Genomic DNA, 25,470 nt, shown 5'->3' on the forward strand with positions numbered 1-25,470 from the left:
GTTGCTGGGGATTAACAGTGGAAGCAGGGTTTGACCATGAAGGAGTTTTGGGGGTGACAAGATACTCTGGTTTTTTTTTTTTTTTGAGACAGAGTCTCGCTTTGTCGCCCAGGCTGGAGTGCAGTGGCACGATCTCAGCTCATTGCAAAAACTGGAAACGAAGTAAATATGGCAACATGCTAATTACATGTTGTGACATTATCAGTATTTGCTTTATTATTGTACTTGTATATTTGAATTGGTCAACATACAAAAAGGCAAAATATATCCCCCTTAGAGAAAATTTGGAAAAGACAGAAAAGGAGATACAAAAAGTCACCAGTTGTCTTTATTTATTTATTGAAACGGAGTCTCGCTCTGTTGCCCAGGCTGGAGTCCGGTGGCGCCATCTCCGCTTACTGCAAGCTCTGCCTCTCGGGTTCATGCCATTCTCCCGCCTCAGCCTCCCGAGTAGCTGGGACTACAGGCGCCCACCACCATGCCCGGCTAATTTTGTTTTTGTATTTTTAGTGGAGACGGGGTTTCACTGGGTTAGCCAGGATGGTCTTGATCTCTTGACCTCGTGATCCGCCTGCTTTGGCCTCACAAAGTGCTGCGATTACAGGCGTGAGCCACTGCGCCCGGCCCACCGGTTGTCTTTAGACATTGTATTTTTTATTCTTTTCTACATGTCTTTTTGCCTAATGAAAAGTGTACTGTAAGAAAAATTTTGCCTGTGTATTCTAAACTTGTTTCCTTTGCAACTTTTTCTTTTCTTTTTTCTTTTCTGAGACAGAGTCTCGCTCTGTTACCCAGGCTAAAGTGCAGTGTCGTGATCCCAGTTCACTGCAGCCTTGACCTTCCTGAGCTCAGGTGATCCTCCAGCCTCAGCCTCCTGAGCAGCTGGGACTACAGGTGCACCCACGCCCGGCTAATTTTTTGTATTTTTTGTAGAGACAGGGTTTCATCATGTCGCCCAGCCTAGTGTCGAGCTCCTCAGCTCAAGTTATCCGCCCACCTCGGCCTCCCAAAGTGCCGGGATTACAGGCATAAGCCACCGTGCTTGGCCACCCCTTCCTCTTAAATGATCTTTGAAACATTATTTGCAATCTCAAAGCCTGCATTTATCTAAACAACTGTTTCCATTTTAGGGATGTAGGCATTTCTGTAATATTAAACTGTTATATTTCACCTCGCTAGCATGGGAGTACAACTGAGGGGATGTTTGCATGAATCTTGTGAATTATGATGGCTCTAAGCCATTGTAATTTGATTAACAGAAGTCCTACTTTGGGGTTTATTTTATTTTTATTATTTATTTATTTTTTGAGATGGAGTCTTACTCTGTTGCCCAGGCTGGAGTGCAGTGGTGCTGTCTGGGCTCACTGCAACCTCTGCCTCTGGGGTTTAAGTGATTCTCCTGCCTCAGCCTCCTGAGTAGCTGGGATTACAGGCGCAGGCCACCATGCTGGCTAATTTTTTGTATTTTTAGTAGAGATGGGATTTCACCATGTCGGCCAGGCTGGTCACAAACTCCTGACCTCAAGTGATCTGCTCACCTTGGCCTCCCAAAGTGCTGGGATTACAGGCGTGAGCCACTGCGTCTGGCCTACTTTGGGATTTTTCTCTACAGTGTTTTCATGTTGTTAATGTAGCTGGGGGTCCAGCATCACTGCTGGTCACTTAATCCTGCTGGAGGCCACCAGGATACACCATCTCTGTGTAGTGAGCTGTCAAGGAGAGCCCTAGGCAAAATTACTTAGGTTCATGGTGTCAGTGCTTTTGTGGAGATGTCCAACTCCTGAGGTTCACTCGTACTGTCATTTTCTCCTAAGGCATCAGGTGATGAGCCTCTCTGATCCACCATTTTGACTACCCTTTTCACATTTTCTTTTTCTGAGACAGAGTCTGGCTCTGTTGCCCAGGCTGGAGTGCAGTGGCATGATCACGGCTTACTGCAGCCTCAACCTCCCAGGCTCAAGTGATCCTCCTGCTTCAGCCTCCTGAGTAGCTGGGACTACAGGTGCACGCCACTATGCCTGGCTAATTCTTTCATTTTTTATAGAGACAGGACCTCACTATGTTGCCCAGGCTGGTTCCAACTCCTGAACTCAAGTGATCCACCTACCTCGGGCTCCCAAAATCTCGGGATTACAGGCGTATAGTGCTAAGCCTTCACATTCTTATATACCCTTCTGTTTCCTTAGCTGTGAAATGGAGATAATGACATAGCCTTAATTCATGTGGGATGCTTAGCACAGTGTCTGGCACTTGATAGATTTTTTTCTTTCTACTTGAAATTTATTTTTGAGCTGGGCACGGTGGCTCACACCTGTAATCCCAGCACTTGGGAAAACCAAGGCAGGCAGATTACCTGAGGTGAGGAGTTCAAGACCAGCCTGGCAAACATGGTGAAACCCCGTCTCTACTAAAAGTACAAAAATTACCCGGGTGTGGTGGCACACACCTGTAATCCCAGCTACTCCAGAGGTTGAGGCATGATAATCACTTGAACTCGGCAGACGGAGGTTGCAGTGAGCTGAGACTGAGCCACTGCACTCCAGCCTGGGTGATAAAGCGAGACTGTCTAAAGAAAAATTATTTTTAACTAATATAAAACTCTCTGAACCCTTCCTTTTCTGAGCCTCTTCTCCACTTGAGTCCATCCCACATCACTGAACATTTAATTACACAGAATTGTGTACCATCTTCCTTGACCCCCAGATCTTTAGCCTTCTATAGTACCCTGTCTCTTTTTGTCGTACTAATCACAGTTGCACTTTTTTTTTTTTTTTTTTGAGACAGAGTCTCACTCTGTCACCCAGGCTGGAGTGCAGTAGCACAATCTCAGCTCACTGCAAGCTCCGCCTCCCGGGTTCAAGCAATTCTCCTGCCTCAGCCTCCTAAGTAGCTGGGATTACATGCGCGCAGCACCACGCCAGGCTAATTTTTGTATTTTTAGTAGAGACGAGGTTTCACCATGTTGTCAGGCTGGTCTAGAACTCCTGACCTCGTAATCAGCCCACTTCGGCCTCCCAAAGTACTGGGATTACAGAAATGAGCCACTGCACCCGGCCATAGTTGCTATTTTATTTGTGTGATTGATTACCGTATGACGCTTTTATTGAAGTGCAGTGAAGGCAGGAAACATGACCGGTTTTTACAATATTTTCAACACTTATCACCATAGGTGGTACATAGTAGGGCCTTAATAAATATTTGTAAAATGAACAAAGTTAATGAGTGTTTATGTTTGTAGTTTTAATTGCCCTAAAGTAAATATCTGATTTTCCAATTTCCACCAGAGTGCTCTGCACATAGTAGGTCTAATTATTTTTCCCTCTTTACTAATCACCCATGCCTTGTAAGAATTCAGTTAGTTGACTTTTTGTACTTTATAAGCGTGATGATTGGGTGTTCCCGTGTGAGATGCGCCACCCTCGAACCTTGTTACGACGTCGGCACATTGCGCGTCTGACATGAAGAAAAAAAAATTCAGTTAGTCCACCAGGCACAGTGGCTAAGGCCTGTAATCCCTGCACTTTGAGAGGCCAAGGCGGGAGGATCACTTGAACCCAGGAGTTCGAGACCAGCCTGGGCAACATAGCGAGACTCCGTTTCAAACAACAAATAAAGATAATTAGTCGGGCACGGTGGTGCGCGCCTGCAGTACCAACTACTCGGGAGGCTGAGGCGAGACGATCGCTTGAGCCAGGGAGGTCAAGGCTGCAGTGAGCCAAGCTCGCGCCACTGCACTCCAGCCCGGGCGACAGAGTGGGACCCTGTCTCAAAAAAAAAAAAAAAAAAACAACCAAACCTTAGAGGGGTGAAAAAAAATTTTATAGTGGAAATCCAGTAACGAGTTGGCCTAGCCTCGCCTCCGTTACAACGGCCCCTGGTGTTGGAGGATCCTTTTGCGCACGCGCACAGCCTCCGGCCGGCTATTTCCGCGAGCGCGTTCCATCCTCTACCGAGCGCGCGCGAAGACTACGGAGGTCGACTCGGGAGCGCGCACGCAGCTCCGCCCCGCGTCCGACCCGCGGATCCCGCGGCGTTCGGCCCGGGTGGTCTGGACCGCGGAGGGAATGCCCCGGAGGGCGGAGAACTGGGACGAGGCCGAGGTAGGCGCGGAGGAGGCAGGCGTCGAAGAGTACGGCCCTGAAGAAGACGGCGGGGAGGAGTCGGGCGCCGAGGAGTCCGGCCCGGAAGAGTCCGGCCCGGAGGAACTGGGCGCCGAGGAGGAGATGGAGGCCGGGCGGCCGCGGCCCGTGCTGCGCTCGGTGAACTCGCGCGAGCCCTCCCAGGTCATCTTCTGCAACCGCAGTCCGCGCGTCGTGCTGCCCGTATGGCTCAACTTCGACGGCGAGCCGCAGCCCTACCCAACGCTGCCGCCTGGCACGGGCCGCCGCATCCACAGCTACCGAGGTAGGGGCTCGGCGCTTAGGCCCGACCCAGCAGGGACGATAGCACGGTCTGAAGCCCCTCTACCGCCCCGGGGTCCGTTTTGCAGACGGGGAACTGAGGCCCCTTGAGGCAGGACACATCCAGGGTGACGCTGCTCGCAAGCGTCAGAGCATTCTTTTTTTTTTTTTTTTTCTGAGACGGAGTCTCGCTCTGTCGCCCAGGCTGGAGTGCAGTGGCGCGATCTCGACTCACTGCAGCCTCCGCCTCCCGGGTTCAAGTGATTCTCCTGCCTCAGCCTCCTGAGTAGCTGGGATTACAGGCGTGCGCCACCGCGCCCGGCTGATTTTTATATTTTTAGTAGAGACAGGGTTTCACCATGTTGGTCAGGCTGGTCTCGAACTACTGACCTCGTGATCCGCCCGCCTCGGCCTCCCAAAGTGCTGGGCTTATGGGCATGAGCCTCCGCGCCCGGCCCAGAGCATTCTTTATAAGGCCGAATAGTTTGCATTTGAAGGTGGCTCCCCCCAGTCCCCCACCCCACGTGTATTTTCCCGTAAAAGAAAAGCTGCATCCTTAACACCCCATCTGTTCAGTCCTGATGACTCCAGTGGGCCAGTTCTGCGTAGTCCCTGCCCTCATGGAGAACACATTCCTCCTGGGGAGACTGACAGATGCAAAGACAGGAACAAGCCAGGGTCATGTTGGCGCCGGAAGAGCCGACCATGTGTGGCATGGGAAATTGACCTACCTGCCTGCTGGGAGATGGAGGGGTTGCGGTTGTGTGGTTTCAGTTAAGGAACACTTCCCGGAGAAGGAAGAGAGCAGGATGGAGTAGGAACTAGCCAACCCTAGGTAAGAGGTTCTAGACATGCGTGCGTTGAGACCTGGAGTCTTGGGAGAGGACGCTTAAAAGGTGATTTTACCCCTAGGAATATGGGGGCATTGAAATTTTTTTTTTTTTTGAAACGGGAGTCTTGCTCTGCAAGCTGGAGTGCAGTGGCCCAAGCTAGAATGCAGTGGCGCGATTGCGGCTCATTGCAACATCTGCCGCCTGGGGTCAAGTGGTTCTCTTGCCTCAGCCTCCCGAGGAGCAGGGATTACAGGCGTGCGCCACCGCTCCTGGCTAATTTTTTTTTAGTAGAGACGGGGGTTTCGTCATTTTGGCCAGGCTGGTCTCGAACTCCTGACCTCAGATGATCCACCCGCCTTGGCCTCCCAAAGTGCTGAGATTACAGGTGTAAGCCACTGCGCCCAGCCCTTTGAAAGTTTTTCAATATTTATGTATATATATTTTTGAGGTGGAGTCTGGATCTGTCGCCAGACTGGAGTGCTGTTGCACAATCTTGGCTCACTGCAATCTCCGACTCCCTGGTTCAAGCGATTCTCCTGCCTCAGCCTCCCAAGTAGCTGGGATTACAGGCGTGCACTACCATGCCCAGCTAATTTTTTGTATTCTTAGTAGAGACAGGGTTTCACCATGTTGGCCAGGATGGTCTCCATCTCCTGAGCTCGTGATCTGCCTGCTTCGGCCTCCCAAAGTGCTGGGATTACAGGCGTGCTGGGATTTCGGCCACAACGTCCGGCCGAAAGTTTTTAAGCAGGGACATGACATTGTCAGATTTATGTACTGAAAAGCTCACCCAGGTTGCCAAGTGGTTTGGAGGGGAAAGACTGCTGTCGAGGAAGCAGTTAGGTAGTTGTGAAAACCCAGGTGAGGAATAACTAGGCCTTACCTAAGGTGCAGGCAGTAATCTTGCCATGGCCTTTAAGCAGAGAAGTAGTCCTAGGTCACTTAATCTTTACAAAGGATTTTTGCAGGGATCCCAATAGATCTTTTCTTCCTTGAGGGTGGTGTACTTAATACACTTTTACACCAGACTTCTAATGTTAGATGAAGAACACAGTATTTCCAGGGATCAACATTTCTGTAGGCTCCTATTTTATATAGGAAATTGTATGAATTTTGTATTTTACTCCAAAATTTTTCTGTGCCCGATTTAATATAAAAATTTACTGAGCCTGGGTGCAGTGGCTCATGCCTATGATCTCAGCACTTTGGGAGGCTGAGGCAGGAGGATTTCTTGAGCCCAGGAGCTGGAGACCAGCCTGTGCAACATAGTGAGACCCTGTCTGTATTTAAAAAAAAAAAAAAAAAATTCTTGAAAAATTAGCAGGGCACATTCCTGCCTTTAGTCCCAGCTACCTGGGAAGCTGAGGCAGGAAGATCACCCGAGCCCAGGAGTTGGAGGCTACAGTGAACTATGATGGTGCCTCTGAATAGTTGCTGTACTCTAGTCTGGTAACACAGCAAGACCCTGTCTATCTTGTCTTTTTTTTTTTTTTTTGAGACAGGATGTCCTGCTGTTGCCTGGGCTGGAGTGTGGAGGCTGGAGTTTGGTGGCATGATCACGGCTCATTGCACCCTTAACCCGGGCTCAAGCAGTCCTCCCAGAGCTTCAGCTTCCCAAAGTAGCTGGGACTATAGGCATGCTCCACTATGTCTGGCTAATTTCTTTTTTTATTTTTATTTTTAGTAGAGATGAGATCTTGCTATGTTGCCCAGGCTGAGACCTCATCTCTTTTTTATTTTTTTAAAATTTTTTATTATACTTTAAGTTCTAGGGTACATGTGCACAACGTGCAGGTTTGTTACATATGTATACATGTGCCATGTTGGTGTGCTGTACCCATAGAGACCTCGTCTTAAAAAAAGAAAATAAAATTACTTTTGAAGGTACTTAATGCACTGAATTGTACATTTAAAAATGGTTAAAATGGTAAATGTTTGAGGCAAGTAGATCCACCTGAGGTCAGGAGTTCAAGACCAGCCTGACCAATATGGTGGAACCCTGTCTCTACTAAAAATACAAAAGTTAGCTACACGTGGTGGCATGCGCCTGGTTAGTCCCAGCTACTCGGGAGGCTGAGGCAGGAGAATTGCTTGAACCTGGGAGGCGGAGGTGGCAGTGAGCCAAGATCACACCACTACACTCCAGCCTGGGCAACAGAGCAAGACTCCATCTCTAAATAAATAAATAAAATGGTAACTTTTATGTATATTTTACCAAAATTTAAAAAATTACCAGTTTACATTACTTAAAATTTCCCACCAAATCTGTAAGTAAATTTATGCCCCGAGGAACAAGTGCTATATTTATTCTGAGACAACCTCCTCCTTCCTTAAACAGAATCTTAGGGCTGGAGGATTGCTTCCTGCCCTCTTTTGTATGTGATGTATGCATTTTGAAAATTCTGGGCTGGGCGCAGTGGCTCACTCCTGTAATCCCAGCACTTTGGGAGGCCGAGGCAGGCGGATCACAAGATCAGGAGATTGAGACCATCCTGGCTAATACGGTGAAACCCTGTCTCTACTGAAAATAACAAAAAATTAGCTGGGCGTGGTGGCGGGCACCTGTGGTCCCAGCTATTTGGGAGGCTGAGGCAGGAGAATGGCATAAACCTGGGAGGCGGAGCTTGCAGTGAGCTGAGATCGTGCCACTGCACTCCAGCCTGGGCGACAGAGCGAGACTGCATCTCAAAAAAAAAAAAGAAAAAAGAAAATTCTGGTATAATTTACATACAGTAAAATGCACAGATCTTAGGGTTTGATGAGTTTTCTCTCGACATGTTTTTGCACTTCCTTGTTTTTGAGAAGCACTGATTTGAGAAGTCAGTGGCTTTCTCTCTTTAGTTTGCAGGGTTTGCTGTGATTTGCAATCACGTACTTGACCTAGGCTTCCCTTTTCCACCATGGTAGCAGAAAGGGCATGGGATTTAGAGCTTCAAGTACGCGCTCTTTGCTTACTGTCTTATACCTTGAGCATGTCACTTCTCCTCTCAGACTTGTTTTCTCATCTGTAAATGGATCTGTTGTGAGGACTGACTGAGATAATGTTACTAGAAGGGCTTTGTGTAATATTTAAGCAGAGTGAGAGGTAAGCTTTTTGTGTAGGTCAGGGGAAATGGAGAAAATAGGTGCCCAGACTCAGACCAGTCTGGCTCTTTTTTTTTTTTTTTTTTTTTGGAGACGGAGTCTTGCTCTGTCGCCCAGGCTGGAGTGCAGTGGCGCGATCTCGGCTCACTGCAAGCTCCACCTCCTGGGTTCACACCATTCTCCTGCCTCAGCCTCCCGAGTAGCTGGGACTACAGGCGCTTGCCACCATGCCCGGCTAATTTTTTTGTATTTTTAGTAGAGACAAGGTTTCACCGCGGTCTCGATCTCCTGACCTCATGATCCGCCTGCCTCGGCCTCCCAAAGTGCTGGGATTACAGGTGTGGGCCACCGCGCCCGGCCACCAGTGTGGCTCTTTAACAACCTTTGCTTGTCCTGATAGGTCACCTTTGGCTCTTCAGAGATGCAGGGACACATGATGGGCTTCTGGTTAACCAAACTGAATTATTTGTGCCATCTCTCAATGTTGACGGACAGCCTATTTTTGCCAATATCACACTGCCAGGTACTGACGTTTTACTTTTTAAAAAGTTAAGGTTGTTTGTTGTAGTAAGTACAAGATAGGCCACTTGAAAAATTAAGCCCAGTTCTTAATTTTTGCCTGATGTCAGGCAAGGTATCCAATCTTTTTGTATCCTATTCTCCACCATAAATAAAATGGAAGTGATGTATTTGTATGTTATGTGTTAAAGGTGTTATGGTGTTTCAAAAGCACTTTGGGCTCTTAAGAGACAAGCGAAATTAAAGTATCATATCATAGGTTAGTTTTGTAGAATTGTAGAATTACGAATGCCTTTTGTTTCCCTGGCCAAATTGTGCCCTGGAGTTCCAGGAGAACAATGTGTAGAGCATGAGATATTTTGGCTTATTTGTTGTTGACTTCTAATTTTTTTTATTTTTTTGAGACAGAATCTCGCTGTGTTGGCTAGGCTGGAGTGCAGTGGCGCAATCTCGGCTCACTGCAACCTCCGCCTACTGGGTTCCAGCGATTCTCTTGTCTCAGCCTCCCGAGTAGCTGGGACTACAGGCGTGTGCCACCCACTCTGCTAATTTTTTGTATTTTTAGTAGAGACGGGGTTTCACCGTGTTAGCCAGGATGGTCTCCATCTCCTGACCTCATGATCTGCCCGCCTCCGCCTCCCAAAGTGCTGGGATTACAGGCATCAGCCACAGCACCTGGCCTATGTATTTTTAATTTAACACAATGAAGCTCACAGTGCCAATCAGAGGTGTTTTTTTTTTTTTTAAGAGAGTCTCACAGTGTCATCCAGGCTGGAGTGCAGTGGTGCGATTTCAGCTCACTGCAACCTCTGCATCCTGGGTTCAAGTGATTCTCCTGCCTCAGCCTCCTGGGTAGCTGGGGTTATAGGTGCCTGTCACCACACCTGGCTAATTTTTGTATTTTTAGTAGAGATGAGATTTCCCAATGTTGGCCAGGCTGATCTTGAACTCCTGACCTCAGGTGATCCGCCCGCCTCAGCCTCCCAAAGTGCTGGGATTACAGGCATGAGCCACTGTGTCCAGCCTGTTTTTTTTTTTTTTTTTAAATCATTGAAGATTGGTATAATACTTCACTATTTGTTTGAAGCTCAAATGATTTTATCAGGGTAAACCCTAATAAACTGATGTTCCTGTGGGTAAAAAAAAAACTCGCTAAAGACCAGCAGTGTGTGGTGGCTCCTGCCTGTAATCATGCCTGTAATTCCAGCACTTAGGGAGGCTATGGCGGGAGGGTCGCTTGAGACCAGGAGTTCTTGACCAGCCTGGACAACAAAGTGAGACCCCAGCTCCACAAAAAAAAATTTTTTTAATTACCTGGGCATCTTAGCATATGCCTGTGGTCACAGCTATTTGGGAGGCTGAGGTGGAAGGATCCCTTGAGCCCAGGAGTTTGAGGCTGCAGTGAGCCATGATCATACCACTGCACTCCAGCCCAGGTGACAGAGTGAGATCCTGTCTCAAAAAAAGAAAAAAAAACTCACAAACCCCCCAAATACATGGGTTTCATAGGATTCAAACTACTATGTGTGTATAGATCCTGTTTTAAGGAAGTAGATATATAAAAATGAGCATTGCTGAGTTAAATTTGGTAAATTTGCCTTATAGAATACCCTCGAGTACGTTTCCAGTGAGTGTAAAATAGGAATTGGGATACCCAATTCAGCTGTACTAGATTTTCTAAGTACACATTGTTTTGGTTATGTGTTTTGTGACTACCACCCCAAAACTAATAACCACCTTTTTTTTTTTTTTTTTTTTTTTTGAGACAGAGTCTCACTGTGTCACCCAGGCTGGAGTGCAGTGGCGTGTGATCTTGGCTCACTGCAACCTCTGCCTCTTGGGTTCAAGCGATTCTCCTGCTTCAGCAGCTGGGACTACAGGTGTGCACCACCAAGCCTGGCTAATTTTTTGCATTTTAGTGGAGAGGGGGGTTTCACCATGTTGACCAGGCTGATCTTGAACTCTTGAGCTCAGGCAGTCTGCCTGCCTCAGCCTCCTAAAGTGCTAGGATTACAGGCGTGAGCCACCGCGCCCAGCCCACCATTTTATTTGTTCATAATTCTGTAGTCCAGGCTGGGCTCAGCTAGGCAGTTACTCTGCTGGTGGTAGTCGTTGGTGTGGCTGCCTTTTGCTGGCAGCTGGGGGCTGGGCCTGTCCCTCTTTTTTTTTTTTCTCTTTTCTTTTTTCTTTTTTTTCGAGATAGAGTCTCACTCTGTCACCCAGGTTGGAGTGCAGTGGCGTGATCTTAGCTCACTGCAACCTCTGCCTCCAGGGCTCAAATGATCCTCCCACCTCAGCCGCCCCAGTCGCTGGGACCACAGGCATGTGCCACCATGCCTGGCTAATTTTTTGTATATTTTGTAGAGACGGGGTTTCACCGTGTTGCCAGGCTGGTCTCGAACTCCTGAGCTCAGGCGATCTACTCACGTTGGCCTCCCAAAGTATTGGGATCACAGGCATGAACCACCATGCCTGGCCAGGGCCTGTTCCTCTTTATGTGGTCTCTCTAGCAGGGTAGCTCAGGGCTTTCAAAAGTATAAAAGCAGAAGTCAACAGGCCTTTTTAAGGCTTCGGCCTAGAATTGCCAGTGTCGCTTCATCCACATTCAGTTAGTTAAAGCAATCACAAGCCCAGCCCATTTCAAGGCGAAATTACTGCAGAGGCATGAACACCATGAGGTGTCCATAGGGGGCCATCAGCATAACACACTGCCACATACATGTACTCACTTTTTTTCTTTAACCTAAAGTGAGATCCATCAGTAGTACAGGTAGTTGTTGGCAAAGCCTCTTGTTTGTTCCTTGTACTGAGACCCTAGCCTGCCACTGAGGATTTGGTTTTTGCCCTTCCAGTGTATACTCTGAAAGAGCGATGCCTCCAGGTTGTCCGGAGCCTAGTCAAGCCTGAGAATTACAGGAGACTGGACATCGTCAGGTCGCTCTACGAAGATCTGGAAGACCACCCAAATGTGCAGAAAGACCTGGAGCGGCTGACACAGGAGCGCATTGCACATCAACGGATGGGAGATTGAAGATTTCTGTTGAAACTTACACTGTTTCATCTCAGCTTTTGATGGTACTGATGAGTCTTGATCTAGATACAGGACTGGTTCCTTCCTCAGTTTCAAAGTGTCTCATTCTCAGAGTAAAATAGGCACCATTGCTTAAAAGAAAGTTAACTGACTTCACTAGGCATTGCGATGTTTAGGGGCAAACATCACAAAATGTAATTTAATGCCTGCCCATTAGAGAAGTATTTATCAGGAGAAGGTGGTGGCATTTTTGCTTCCTAGTAAGTCAGGACAGCTTGTATGTAAGGAGGTTTGTATAAGTAATTCAGTGGGAATTGCAGCATATCGTTTAATTTTAAGAAGGCATTGGCATCTGCTTTTAATGGATGTATAATACATCCGTTCGACATCCGTAGTGGTTGGTGACTTGTCTGCCTCCTGCTTTGGGAAGACTGAGGCATCCTTGAGGCAGGGACAAGTCTTTCTCCTCTTTGAGACCCCAGTGCCTGCACATCATGAGCCTTCAGTCAGGGTTTGTCAGAGGAACAAACCAGGGGACACTTTGTTAGAAAGTGCTTAGAGGTTCTGCCTCTATTTTTGTTGGGGGGTGGGAGAGGGGACCTTAAAATGTGTACAGTGAACAAATGTCTTAAAGGGAATCATTTTTGTAGGAAGCATTTTTTATAATTTTCTAAGTCGTGCACTTTCTCGGTCCACTCTTGTTGAAGTGCTGTTTTATTACTGTTTCTAAACTAGGATTGACATTCTACAGTTGTGATAATAGCATTTTTGTAACTTGCCATCCTCACAGAAAATAGGAGAAAATCTGCATGTTTGATTATAGTATTAATGGACAAATAAGTTTTTGCTAAATGTGAGTATTTCTGTTCCTTTTTGTAAATATGTGACATTCCTGATTGATTTGGGTTTTGTTGTTGTTTTGTTTTGTTTTTTTGAGATGGAGTCTCACTCTTGTCACCCAGGCTGGAGTGCAGTGGCGCCATCTCGGCTCACTGCAACCTCTGCCTCCTGGGTTCACGTGATCCTCCTGAGTAGCTGGGATTACAGGCACCTGCCACCACGCTGGCTAATTTTTGTACTTTTAGTAGAGACAGTGTTTCGCTATGTTGGCCAGGCTGGTTTCAAACTCCTGACCTCAGGTGATGCGCCCAGCTCAGCCTCCCAAAATGCTGGGATTACAGGTGTGTGGGCCACCGTGCCTGGCTGATTCAGCATTTTTTATCAGGCAGAACCAGGTGGCACTTCCACCTCCAGCCTCTGGTCCTACCAGTGGATTCATGGAGTAGCCTGGACTGTTTCATAGTTTTCTAAATGTACAAATTCTTATAGGCTAGACTTAAATTCATTAACTCAAATTCAATGCTTCTATCAGACTCAGTTTTTTGTAACTAATAGATTTTTTTTTCCATTTTTATTCTACTCCTTCCCTAATAGCTTTTTAAAAAATCTCCCCAGTAGAGAAACATTTGGAAAAGACAGAAAACTAAAAAGGAAGAAAAAAGATCCCTATTAGATACACTTCTTAAATACAATCACATTAACATTTTGAGCTATTTCCTTCCAGCCTTTTTAGGGCAGATTTTGGTTGGTTTTTACATAGTTGAGACTGTACTGTTTATACAGTTTTATACCGTTTTTCATTTAACTTTATAACTTAAATATTGCTCTATGTTAGTATAAGCTTTTCACAAGCATTAGTATAGTCTCCCTTTTATAATTAATGTTTGTGGGTATTTCTTGGCATGCATCTTTAATTCCTTATCCTAGCCTTTGGGGACAATTCCTGTGCTCAAAAATGAGAGTGATGGCTGGCACAGGGGCTCCCGCCTGTAATCCCAGTACTTTGGGAAGCCAAGGTAAGAGGATTGCTTGAGCCCAGAACTTCAAGATGAGCCTGGGCTCATAGTGAGAACCCATCTATACAAAAAATGTTTTAAAATTAGCATGGCGGCACACATCTGTAATCCTAGCTACTTGGCAGGCTGAGGTGAGAAGATCATTGGAGTTTAGGAATTGGAGGCTGCAGTGAGCCATGAGTATGCCACTGCACTCCAGCCTGGGGGACAGAGCAAGACCCTGCCTCAAAAAAAAAAAAAAAAAAATCAGGCCAGGCATGGTGGCTCACGCCTGTAATCCCAGCACTTTGGGAGGTCGAGGTGGGCAGATCACCTGAGGTCAGGAGTTCGAGACCAGCCTGGCCAACATGGTGAAACCCCATTTCTACTAAAAATACAAGAATTAGCTGGGTGTGGTGGCGCACGCCTGTAATCCCAGCTACTCAGGAGGCTGAGGCAGGAGAATCACTTGAACCCAGGAGGCGAAGGTTGCAGTGAGCTGATATCGCACCATTGTACTCCAGCCTGGGTGACAGAGCGATACTCTTGTCTCAAAAAAAAAAAAAATTCAAATCACAGTGAAGTGAATGAGACACTCCACAGTTTTCCTTCTACTCCAAATTTCAACTGATTTTAGCTCCTCCTTTCAACATTCAACAAATAGTCTTTTTTTTTTTTTTTTTTTTTTTTGAGATGGAGTCTCGCTCTGTTGCCCAGGCTGGAGTGCAGTGGTGCGATCTCTGCTCACTACAAGCTCTGCCTCCCGAGTTCAAGTGTTTCTCCTGGCTCACCCTCCTGAGTAGCTGGGATTACAGGCACCTGCCACCATGCCTGGCTAATTTTGTGTTTTTAGTGGAGACGGGGTTTCACCATGTTGTCCAGGATGGTCTTGATCTCCTGACCTCGTGATCCACCCACCTCAGCCTCCCAAAGTGCTGGGATTACAGGTGTGAGCCACCGCGTCCAGCCGGCTTTATTTTTTTTTTTTAAGCTGTCTTTGTGTCAAAATGATAGTTCATGCTCCTCTTGTTAAAACATGCAGGCCGAGCATGGTGGCTCATGCCTGTAATCCCAGCATTTTGGGAGACCAAGGCGGATGAATCACCTGAGGTCAGGAGCTCAAGACCAGCCTGGCTAACATGGTGAAACCTCATCTCCACTTAAAATACAAAAATTGCCAGCCGCGGTGGCTCATGCCTGTAATCCCAGCACTTTGGGAGGCCTAGGCGGGTGGATCACGAGGTCAGGAAATCGAGACCATCCTGGCTAACACGGGTGAAACCCCGTCTCTATTAAAAAATAGAAAAAATTAGGCAGGCGTGGTGGTGAGCGCCTGTAGTCCCAGCTACTTGAGAGCCTGAGGCAGGAGAATGGCACGAACCTGGAAGGCGGAGCTTGCAGTGAGCTGAGATGGTGCCACTGCACTCTAACTTGGGCGACAGAGTGAGACACCGTCTCAAAAAAAAACAAAAAACAAAAATTATCCAGGCGTGGCGGTGGGCGCCTGTAATCCCAGCTACTCGGGAGGCTGAGGCAGGCGAATCTCTTGAACCCGGGAGGCGGAGGTTGCAGTGAGCCAAGATCACACCATTGCACTCCAGCTTGGGCAACAAGAGTGAAATTCCATCTCAAAAAGAAACCAAAAAAACAAAAAAAAAATGCCGTTTGAGTACTGTGTTTTTGGTGTTGTCCAAGGAAAATTAAAAACCTGTAGCATGAATAATGTTTGTTTTTCATTTCGAATCTTGTGAATGTATTAAATATATCGCTCTTAAGAGACGGTGAAGTTCCAATTTCAAGTTTTTTTTTTTTTTTTAAAGCTATTCTTTAATACATTAAATGGTGCTGAGTAAAGGAAATAGGCAGGGTGTGTTGTGTGGTGTTTTAACCAGGCACTTCTCTCTCAGAGAGTTTTGAAAGCTGTTTACATAAAGGCCCAGGATGGGAAGGAGATCCAAACATAAGCCACCAGCCTCATTCCAAGCCTCTTCTCTTCCCAACCCTGGATTTTTTTTTTTATTTAACATTGTTTCTTTTAGCTTTTTTTTTCTTATAAAAGAAATATATCACTATAAAAAATTACACACTACAGAAAAATATTAAGAAGAAAAACATTCACATCGGAAACAAAGTTTTTTCCCATGAAAACAGAACCCAAAAGGGTAAGTGGTTAATATTTCACCAGCAATTAATTATGTTGAGAATAAGGCCAGGCGAGGTGGCTCACGCCTGTAATCTCAGCACTTTGGGAGGCCAGGGCAGGCAGATCATCTGAGGTCAGGAGTTTGAGACCAGCCTGGCCAACATGGTGAAACCCTATCTCTACTAAAAATTAAAAAATTAGCTGGGTGTGGTGGCATGTACCTGTAATCCCAGCTATTCAGGAGGCTGAGGCAGGAGAATTGCTTGAAACTGGGAGGCGGAGGTTGCAGTGAGCTGAGATTGCACCATTGCACTCCAGCCTGGGCGACAAGTGAAACTCCGTCTCAAAAGAAAAAAATAGAGAGAGAGAGAATACCACAGTGAGGGCATGGGCTAGAAATCAGTGCACTAAGGATATGAAATAGATGTCAATGTGAACTTTTCGGATACTTTCACCCTGGGTGTTTGTATCCTATTCTTAGCACCTCAGTCCCACTCTCTGCTAGTCATTGGCTTCCTGATACCCCTTCAATACAGGTTGAGTATCCCTAATCCAAAAATTCCAAATCCAAAGCGCTCCAAAATCCAAAAGTTTTTGAGTCCCAACATGACGCCACAAGTGGGAAGTTCCACATGTGAGTACTTAACACAAACTTTGTTTCACATGCAAAACTATGGAAAATATTGCTTACAATTACCTTCAGCCTTTGTCTATAAGGTGTTTATGAAACTGGTGTTATGATGTATATGTTTTCTTTTTTTGTTCCTGGCTCATAACTCCCATAGCCCTTGTTACGGATGTGAGCCACCTTGCCTGGCTAATTTTTAAGTTTTTTGTAGAGATGGGGTCTTGCTGTGTTGCCCAGGCTGGTCTTTAACTCCTGGGCTCAAGCGATCCTCCCACCTTGGCCTCCCAAAGCCCTGGGATTACAGGTGAGATTACAGCCCTCATTTCAGAGAAGGTCCTACCCCATACCCTGGGGGAAGGAATGGTGACATCATAAAGCCTCGTTAAAACCCATGAGGACAGTGGAGAGTGTCAGGATAGCTGAACTACGTGTAGAGGTTCCTGGACGGTGGTGCGCCCAGGGAGGGGACAGAAGCTCTGCGCCCCTTATCCCATACCTTGGTGTACGCATCTCTTCATCTGTATCCTTCGTAATATCCTTTATGATAAACCAGGTAGGCCGGGCGTGGTGGCTCACACATATAATCCCAGCACTTTGGGAGGCTGAGGTAGGAGGATTGCTTCAGCCTGGGAGTTCAAGATAGCATCATAGTGAGATCCTGTCTCTACTAGAAAAAAAAAAAGAACAACCAGGAGTGGTGGCGCATGCTTGCAGTCCCAGCTGTTCAGTTTGCACTCCAGCCTGGGAGACAGAGCAAGACCTGCTGTCTCAAAAAAAAAGACTGGTAAACATTTTTCACTGAGTTCTGTTAGCCACTCCAGCAAATTAAACCCAAAGCGAAGGTGGTGGGAACCCCAACTTGAAGCTGGTTGGTCAGAAGTTCTGGAGCCCTAAACTTGCTACTGGTGTGTGGGTGGGGGCGGTCTTGGGGACTGAGGCCTCAACCTGCAGGATCTGATATTATTTCCAGAAAGATGGTGTTGGAAGTGAATTAGAGGATACCTAATTGGTGTTCACTGCAGAATTGATTGCTTGCTCGCTCTCAGGAAGAAATCTACACATTTGGACACAAAAGTGTTCTGGGTTGCTATTGTGTTAGTGTGGAATCTAGAGGAAAAACAGTTTTTCTGAAACAGAAAGGTAAATGAATTTCACCTTTAGACTTGGGTCCCATCCTCAAGATACCTCATATATATGCACATATTCCAAAATACAAAAAAATCTGAAATTGGAAACACCTCCGGTCCCAAGCATTTCCAATGAGGGACATTCAACTTGTTCCCCTTTCTTTCGGCACACCTAAACTGCCTGCCCCAACAAAACATTTTCTTGTCCCCACCCCTCACCACACATACCCAGTAGTCCATTGGCAGGTCACAGAAAATTGAGGTACACGTATTATGGTCATGAGAAGGATTGGGCAATAGCACTCAATGTATGAGAGAGAGAAAAACCCACAAAACTTATTTCAAAATTCAAAACATGAAACCGCAGGAAAATATAAGTCTGCTTGACATACAAACTAATGGCAGTAATCTCTCTCCCTGTCTGTCAGAAGGAAAAACACGAAAGATTGTTTCATTCCAATTGGGAAAAGTTGAATCCTGGAGGCCTGGAGCTGGCCCCATAGATGCTGATAACAGAGCTGAGGTTACTGAAAGGCTTGGGGGAAGTCCTGTTGAACCATTTCATCTTTCATAAGTTGGAGGAGACTTAATTGGGCAAAGGACAGTTTAGCAATTTGCTTGATGGGGAGTGACATGAGTTGATGGATCTTCCCTTGTAGGAGGGTGTTCATTACCTAGGCCCAACCCAAGAATTTTGAGAACTCTTGTTGTAGCTATTCCATGCTCAGAAACCTCTGATAGGAACTGTGGTAAGGGCTCGTATTAGTCTGTTCTCATGCTGTTATGAAGGAATACCCAAGACTGGGTAATTAATAAAGAAAAGAGGTTTAATTGACACAGTTACTCACAGCTGGGGAGGCCTCAGGAAACTTAACAATCATGGTGGAAGGCACCTCTTCACAGGGCAGCAGGAGAGAGAATGAATGCCAGCAGGGGAAATGGCAGATGCTTATAAAACCATTAGATCTCATGAAAACTCTGTCACTATTGGCCAGACGTGGTGGCTCACGCCTGTAGTCCCAGCACTTTGGGAGGCCGAGGTGGGTGGATCACAAGGTCAGGAGTTCACAACCAGCCTGGCCAAGGTGGTGAAACCCTGTCTCTACTAAAAATACAAAAATTAGCCAGGCGTGGTGGCGGGTGCCTGTAATCCCAGCCACTCGGGAGACTGAGGCAGAGAATTATTTGAACCTGGGAGGCGGAGCTTGCAGTGAGCCGAGGTTGTGCCACTGCACTCCAGCCTGGGCGATAGAGTAAGACTCCGTCTCAAAAAAAAAAAAAGAAAACTCTGTCACTATCATGAGAACAGCCTGGGGAAAATTACCTCCCATGATTTGATTAAACCCTCCCATGATATATGGGGATTACAATTCAAGATGAGATTTGCGGGGGACACAGCCAAACCGTATCAGGGCTGTTCCAGCAGGTCTGGCTTACCCTGGCGTGGAGCAACTCCAAGCAGTAGGGAGGATTTTGAGAAGGTCTAGTGTGCCTCTGGGGCAGCTGTTTTCCAAATACTCGTTTGTACTTGGCAGCCTCCAGGATTTCCACCCCCCTGATAGATGCAGAAAGCAGATCCCTCTGGAACAGACTCCAGTATTGGAAATAAATGTACATGTATGGGAGATTGCCCAAATTAAGTATGGCACTCCTAAATAAACCATTAAAAAGGATAGGGGGCCAGGCGCTGTGGCTCACACCTGCAATCTCAGTGCTTTGGGAGGCTGAGGCTAGAGAATCACTGGAGGAGAGTTTGAGACCAGCCTTGGCAACATAGTGAGATCTCCATCTCTACCAAAAAAAAAAAAAAAAAAAAAAGGTAAAAAGAATAGGATAGGATAGAGGTTTACTCATCTTTCTGAGAGAGAAAGAGTAGCCACTTTATTTTTTTTTTAATTTTTTTCTTGAGAGAGAATCTCATTGTGTTGCTGAGGCTGGAGTGCAGTGGCGTTAGCTCACTGCAATCTCCACCTCCTGGGTTCAAGCAATTCTCCTGCCTCAGCCTCCTGAGTAGCTGGGATTACAGGTGCACGCCACCATGCCTGTCTAATTTTTAATATTTTTTGTAGAGACAGGGTTTCACCATGTTGGCCAGGCTGGTCTCGAACTCCTGACTTCAAGTGATCTGCTCGCCTTGGCCTCACAAAGTGCTGGGATTACAGGCATGAGCCACCACACCTGGCTGAAATTTTTATTTTTTAAATTATAATAGAGACAGGGTCTTGTCATGTTGCCCAGGCTGGTCTTGAACACCTGGGCTCAGGCAGTCCTCCTGCCTTGGCCTCCCAAAGTGCTGAGATTATAGATAGGCATGCACCACCACACCTGGCCTTATGTTTGTTTTTCTTAAATTTTTTTTTGTTTGTTTCTGTTTTTTTGTTTGTGCTTTTTTTTGCCTTTTTTCTTTTTTTTCTTTCTTTCTTTCTTTTTTTTTTTTTTGAGACAGCGTCTCACTTTGTCACCCAGGCTGGAGTGCAGTGGCGCTATCTTGGCTCACTGCAAGCCCCACCTCCTGGGTTCACGCCATTCTCCTGCTTCAGCCTCCCAAGTAGCTGGGACTACAGGCGCCCGCCACCACGCCCGGCTAATTTTTTTGTATTTTTTAGTAGAGACGGGGTTTCATCGTGTTAACCAGGATGGTCTCGATCTCCTGACCTCGTGATCCGCCCGCCTCGGCCTCCCAAAGTGCTGGGATTACAGGCGTGAGCCACTGCACCCGGCCTCTTTTTCTTTTTTTTTGAGACAGAGTGTTGCTCTTGTCGCCCAAGCTGGAGTACAATGGCAGGATCTCGGCTCACTGCAACCTCCGCCTCTGGGTTCAAGTGATTCTCCTACCTCAGCCTCCCGAGTAGCTGGGATTACAGGCATGCGCCACCACGCCCAGCTAATTTTGTATTTTTAGTAGAGATAGGATTTCTCCATGTTGGTCAGGCTGGTCTTGAACTCCTGATCTCAGGTGATCCGCCTGCCTTGGCCTCCCAAAATGCTGGGATTACAGGTGTGAGCCACTACACGCAGCCATTTTTTAATAGAGATGGGGTCTCACTATGTTGGGCTCCTGGGCTCAGGCAGTCCTCTCTCCTTGGCCTTCCAAAGTGTTTGGATTACAGGGGTGAGCCATGGCACCCAGCCCATCACAATTTTAGATGTTCATGTTTGCTCCAGAAAATCTAGTTTTAGGAATTTACCTTAAGAAAGAAAAAACAAGTGTGAATAGATGTATGTATATGAAGTTTGCTGCAGTATTATTTAGAATAGCATAATACTGGAAATAAAAGTATACTGATAGGAGTTTGGGCACATATAGTATGGTGTTCCTAAATAAGCCATTACAAGAGAAATAGTACTATGCTCATATAATGACAGGAAAAGCTATTAATTGAAAAAAAATACAGAAAATTAAATGTTAAACTTTTTTTTTTCCACCATAGTGTCTGCAAAAAAGAAAATATGTTTAAAAAATTGGCCAGTCACGGTGGTTCACGCCTGTAATCTCAGCACTTCGGAAGGCCGAGGTGGGCAGATCACGAGGTCAAGAGATCGAGACCATCCTGGCCAACATGGTGAAACCCCATCTCTACTAAAAATACAAAAAACTAGCCAGGTGTGGTGGCATGCGCCTGTAGTCCCAGCTACCTGGGAGGCTAAGGCAGGAGAATCACTTGAACCTGGTAGGTGGAGGTTGCAGTGAGCCGAGATTTCGCCACTGCACTCCAGCCTGGTGACAGAGTGAGACTCCGTCTCAAAAAAAAAAAAAAAAAAAAAAAAAAAATTCATTTTGTATAGGACTAAAAACATGTAAAAGGAGTATATACTCCAAACAATAATGGTGATTCCTCAGGGATGAGGTTATGGGAAGGTGTTTGTTTTCTTTTTCTTTCTGTCTTTGACAAATATCACATGCTATCAGAGAAACCAGTAAAGATATTTTTGTTAAAAACAAATATAGCCGGGCACAGTGGCTCACGCCTGTAATCCCAGCACTTTGGGAGGCCGAGGTGGGTGGATCGCCTGAGGTCAGGAGTTTGAGACCAGCCTGACCAACATGGAGAAACCTCATATCTACTCAAAATACAAAATTAGCTGGGTGTGGTGGCACATGCCTGTAACCCCAGCTACTCAGGAGGCTGAGGCAGGAGAATTGCTTGAACCCAGGAGGCAGGGGTTGCGGTTAGCCAAGATCACACCATTGCACTCCAGCCTGGGCAACAAGAGCAAAACTCCGTCTCAAAAAGAGAGAAAAAAAAAGAAAAATATATGCAAAGTGCATAGAGAAGCTTTATTATTCTCCTTTCATCAGTCTTCCCTCCTGCTCCAGCTTTTTTTTTTTTTTTTTTTTTGATATGGACTCTGTGTCCCCCAGTCTGGAGTGCAGTGGTATGATCTTGGCTTAGTGCAATCTCCACCTCCCGGGTTCAAATGTTTCTCCTGCCTCAGCCTCCCAAGTAGCTGGGATTACAGGTGTGTGCCATCACGCCCAGCGAATTTTTTTGTATTTTTAGTAGAAACGGGGTTCCGCCGTGTTGGTTGGGCTTGTCTCGAACTCCTGACCTCAAGTGATCCACCCACCTCGGTCTCCCAAAGTGCTGGGATTGCAGGCATGAGCCACCATGCTTGGCCTCTGCCCCAGCTTTCTGATATGACTGGTTCTCAACTGTGCCAGCACATATTAGAATTATCTGGGAAGCTTTAAAAAACAGTAGTGCCTGAGCCCCACTCCAGAATAATTGAATCTGTCTCCCTGGAGGTAGGGCTAGGCATTTATACTTTTTAAAAGCACCCCAGATGTTTCTCATGTGCAGCCGGGGTTACAAACCACTGACTATAATTTCAAGGGAATTAAACTTGAACAGCTCAAAATGACGTAAGTGTGTAACTAATTACATTCAGCCTCAATAACTGTTTCTAACTGATCCTGGTGGGTGTTAGTCATGGAAAATAGCCAGTTAGAGGAAGAAATTAACTGCAAGATCAGAGGAAATTTCTTGTGGTGAGGCAGTATAACACAGCAGAAAGAGCATTTGCTTTGGGTCAGACTTGAGTTGCATCCTGTTGATGCGGGACAGGCAAGCCCCCAAATTGGGGTTTAGCCTGGGAGGGTTCTTAGCTTCACCCAGAAAGGAATTCCAGGGCCAGCCAGTGGTGTTAAATAGCACCTTTTATTGAAATAGCAGTGTGCAGCAGCAGCAGAGGTACTGCTCCTTGCAGGGTAGGGCTACCCCATAGGCAGTGTGCCCAGAGTAGCGGCTCAGAGGCACTTCTACAGTCACATTTATACACACTTTTAATTATATGCAAATTAAGGGGCAGTTTATGTAGAACATTCTAGGAAAGGGGCGGTGACTTCTTGGAGTCTCCATGACAATGGTAAACTGACAAGGTACACTGGTGGCAGTGTCTTATGCGAGGTACTTCCCACCACACCTGTTTTAGCTAGTCCTCAATTTGGTCCGATGTCCCAGCCATTCCTTTCGAGTCAAGTGCTGCCCCCTACCTCACTGTCACTTGGCCAACTTGGCCCAGTTACAATTGACTTCAGCCTCAGTTTCTTCATCTGTAAAACAGAAACAATAAACCTTTGCAGGGTTGTATGGATTACAGATAATGTATGCTAAATGCCTGCTAGGTGAGTTGGTAGGTGAAGGGCAACCATTAGTAATAGCAAAGACCTTACTTTGAAGAACTTATTCTAAAGAGTGGTAACTGAGATGTGTCCCTGCGATGACCTGCTCAGGCCCAAAATGACTCAAGCTTCTCTGGAAGACAGAATCCTAGGACTCAGATCCCAAGCCCTGAGGCTGGGGTGAGAAGGAATTGCGGGAAGGGCCTGAGGATGCAGCAGAGAGAGCAGTGGGGGCTCCTCTGCCTTCCAGGATTGACCAAGGCTGAATGTGAAACTTCCGTGGTCTTAAAGCCTCACCCCAGGGAAGAGGCCCTGTGGCACTGAGGGAGGAGCTCTACACACACGCTGCTTGCAGAAGAGGAGAAGCAGGTAGGGGACTCTGCAAAAAGAGAAAAGGAGAAAAAGAAGAGGATCTTCTCTTTTACCCCCGTGTGCCTGGGATGGAGATGCTTCTCCACCCAGCCTATGGCAAACCATCATTACAGTTCCCAAGTCCACCTTCAGCCACTGCTGAAAACACAGGACTTCACTTGAAAAGTAGTCTCAGAACACTGAAATATGTCCCACTTTCAACATCAAGGAGGACATAATAGTAATCCTTTACTGGGCTCAGCACTTCACAGTTGATCTTGAGCGTTTTGGAGTCCATTTAGGCTTCATAACAATCCTTCCAAGTGGCTGCAGCAGGAGATCCAGTTTCCAAAAGGGAAAACAGAACTGGCTCAAAGGACTAAGAGCCGGAGAGTGGCTGAACCAGGGCTCCAAACTTGATAGGACTCCAAGGCCAGTGGGTGCCTTTTCAAGACCACTAATGACAGCTACCATTTTTTGGGCACGTTCTCTGTGCGAGGAAAGCCCTGTAGTAGGTGTTCTATATAGGCTACATAATTTGATTTATTCCACTCCCCTCACAACTCTAAGCGTAGGAATGAGCAGGCCCACTTTACAGATGCTGGAAACAAGGCTTGACGAATGAAATGAGTTGTCCAGAGTCACAAAGCCTGTTGGTGGCAGAACTGCAACTTGGCCCTAGGACTTCTCACTTTGATTTCAGCTTCCTCCTTTTGCAGCGCTACTCCATAGCTGACGGCCACAGCTATACAGTGGTACCTACTCTAGTTACTTATCTGCCCTTCGTGACCTCGCCTAACCTCTTGGAATCTATTTACTTCTGTGTAAAATGGGGATAATAATATCTATAGTATAGGCTTGTAAGAATGACATAAGATCATTTTTGCAAAGTACATTGTAGATACAGATAAATGTATCTGTATCTACAATATACTTTAGCCAGTGGTGATGGAGAGCCTGGGGTCAGAATGCTTAGATTCAAATGATTTTAGCCATATTATTTAACCTCTCTGTGCCTTAGTTTCCTTATTTGTAGAATGGGGCTATAACCATACCTACCTCAGAGGGTCATTGTAAGGAGTAAGTAAAGTAACCGAGGTGAAGGCTACACATAGTAAGTGCTCAATAAATACTAGCTATTTTATATATGTGTGCGTGTATTTATATTTATATATATATATGTATACACACACTATAAATTCTGTTCCTTGTACCCTCTTTGTTTATTTAGAGACAGGGTCTCACTCTCACCCAGGCTGGAGTGCAGTGGTGCAATCTTGGCTCACTGCAATCTCCACCTCCTGGGCTCAAGTGATCCCCCTAACTTAGCCTCCCAAGTACCTGGGACTACAGGCACATGCCACCATGCCTGGCTAATTTTTGTAGAGACAGGGTCTTGCTCTGTTTCCCAGGCTGGTCTCGAATTCCTGGGCTCAAGCGATCTGCCTGCCTCTGCCTCCCAAAGTGCTGGGGTTATAGGCGGGAGCCGCCACACCCAGCCCCTTATACCCTATTTAATAATCCAGTTTGTCCTGCAGTCCCCTGTACCATACTCTGCTTTTTTCCCAGTAATAGTTATCATCTAAGATAATGCAATTAGCCACTTGCACTCCCTTTTACCACCCTCTACTTTTATTCTTTCTTTTCTTTTCTTTTTTTCCAGAGACAGGGTCTCATTCTGTCACTCAGGCTGCAGTGCAGTCATAGCTCACTGCAGCCTCAAACTCCTGGGTTCAAGAGATCCTACCTCCTTAGCCTCCTGAGTAGCTGGGACTATAGGTATACACTACCATGCTTGGCTCATTTTAAAATTTTTTGTAGAGGCCAGGCGCGGTGGCTCACGCCTGTAATCCTAGCACTTTGGGAGGCCGAGGCAGGCGGATCATGAGGTCAGGA

General features: G+C 46.4%; 1 protein-coding gene and 1 pseudogene across 3 annotated transcripts; both read left to right on the forward strand.

Annotated features, from left to right (window-relative positions):
• The first annotated feature begins 3,079 nt into the window (after positions 1 to 3,079).
• On the forward strand, positions 3,080 to 15,482 carry VHL (von Hippel-Lindau tumor suppressor). Of its 3 annotated transcripts, XM_003826291.6 has the most exons (3): positions 3,553 to 4,404; positions 8,718 to 8,840; positions 11,689 to 15,482. In XM_003826291.6, the coding sequence occupies exons 1-3, from the start codon at positions 4,065 to 4,067 to the stop codon at positions 11,865 to 11,867; spliced, it is 642 nt and encodes a 213-aa protein (XP_003826339.1). In that variant the 5' UTR covers positions 3,553 to 4,064; the 3' UTR covers positions 11,868 to 15,482. The 3 variants fall into 3 exon arrangements, with proteins under 3 accessions (XP_008949988.1, XP_024783971.1, XP_003826339.1); XM_008951740.3 differs by lacking the exon at positions 8,718 to 8,840 and having other exon boundaries at positions 3,080 to 4,404; XM_024928203.4 differs by lacking the exons at positions 8,718 to 8,840; positions 11,689 to 15,482 and adding an exon at positions 4,977 to 5,587 and having other exon boundaries at positions 3,080 to 4,404.
• Positions 3,362 to 3,459, forward strand: LOC112439495 (small nucleolar RNA U13; annotated as a pseudogene).
• Positions 15,483 to 25,470: the final 9,988 nt, after the last annotated feature.

Source organism: Pan paniscus, chromosome 2 (genome assembly GCF_029289425.2).
Source record: "Pan paniscus chromosome 2, NHGRI_mPanPan1-v2.0_pri, whole genome shotgun sequence".
Lineage (NCBI taxonomy): Eukaryota > Metazoa > Chordata > Mammalia > Primates > Hominidae > Pan > Pan paniscus.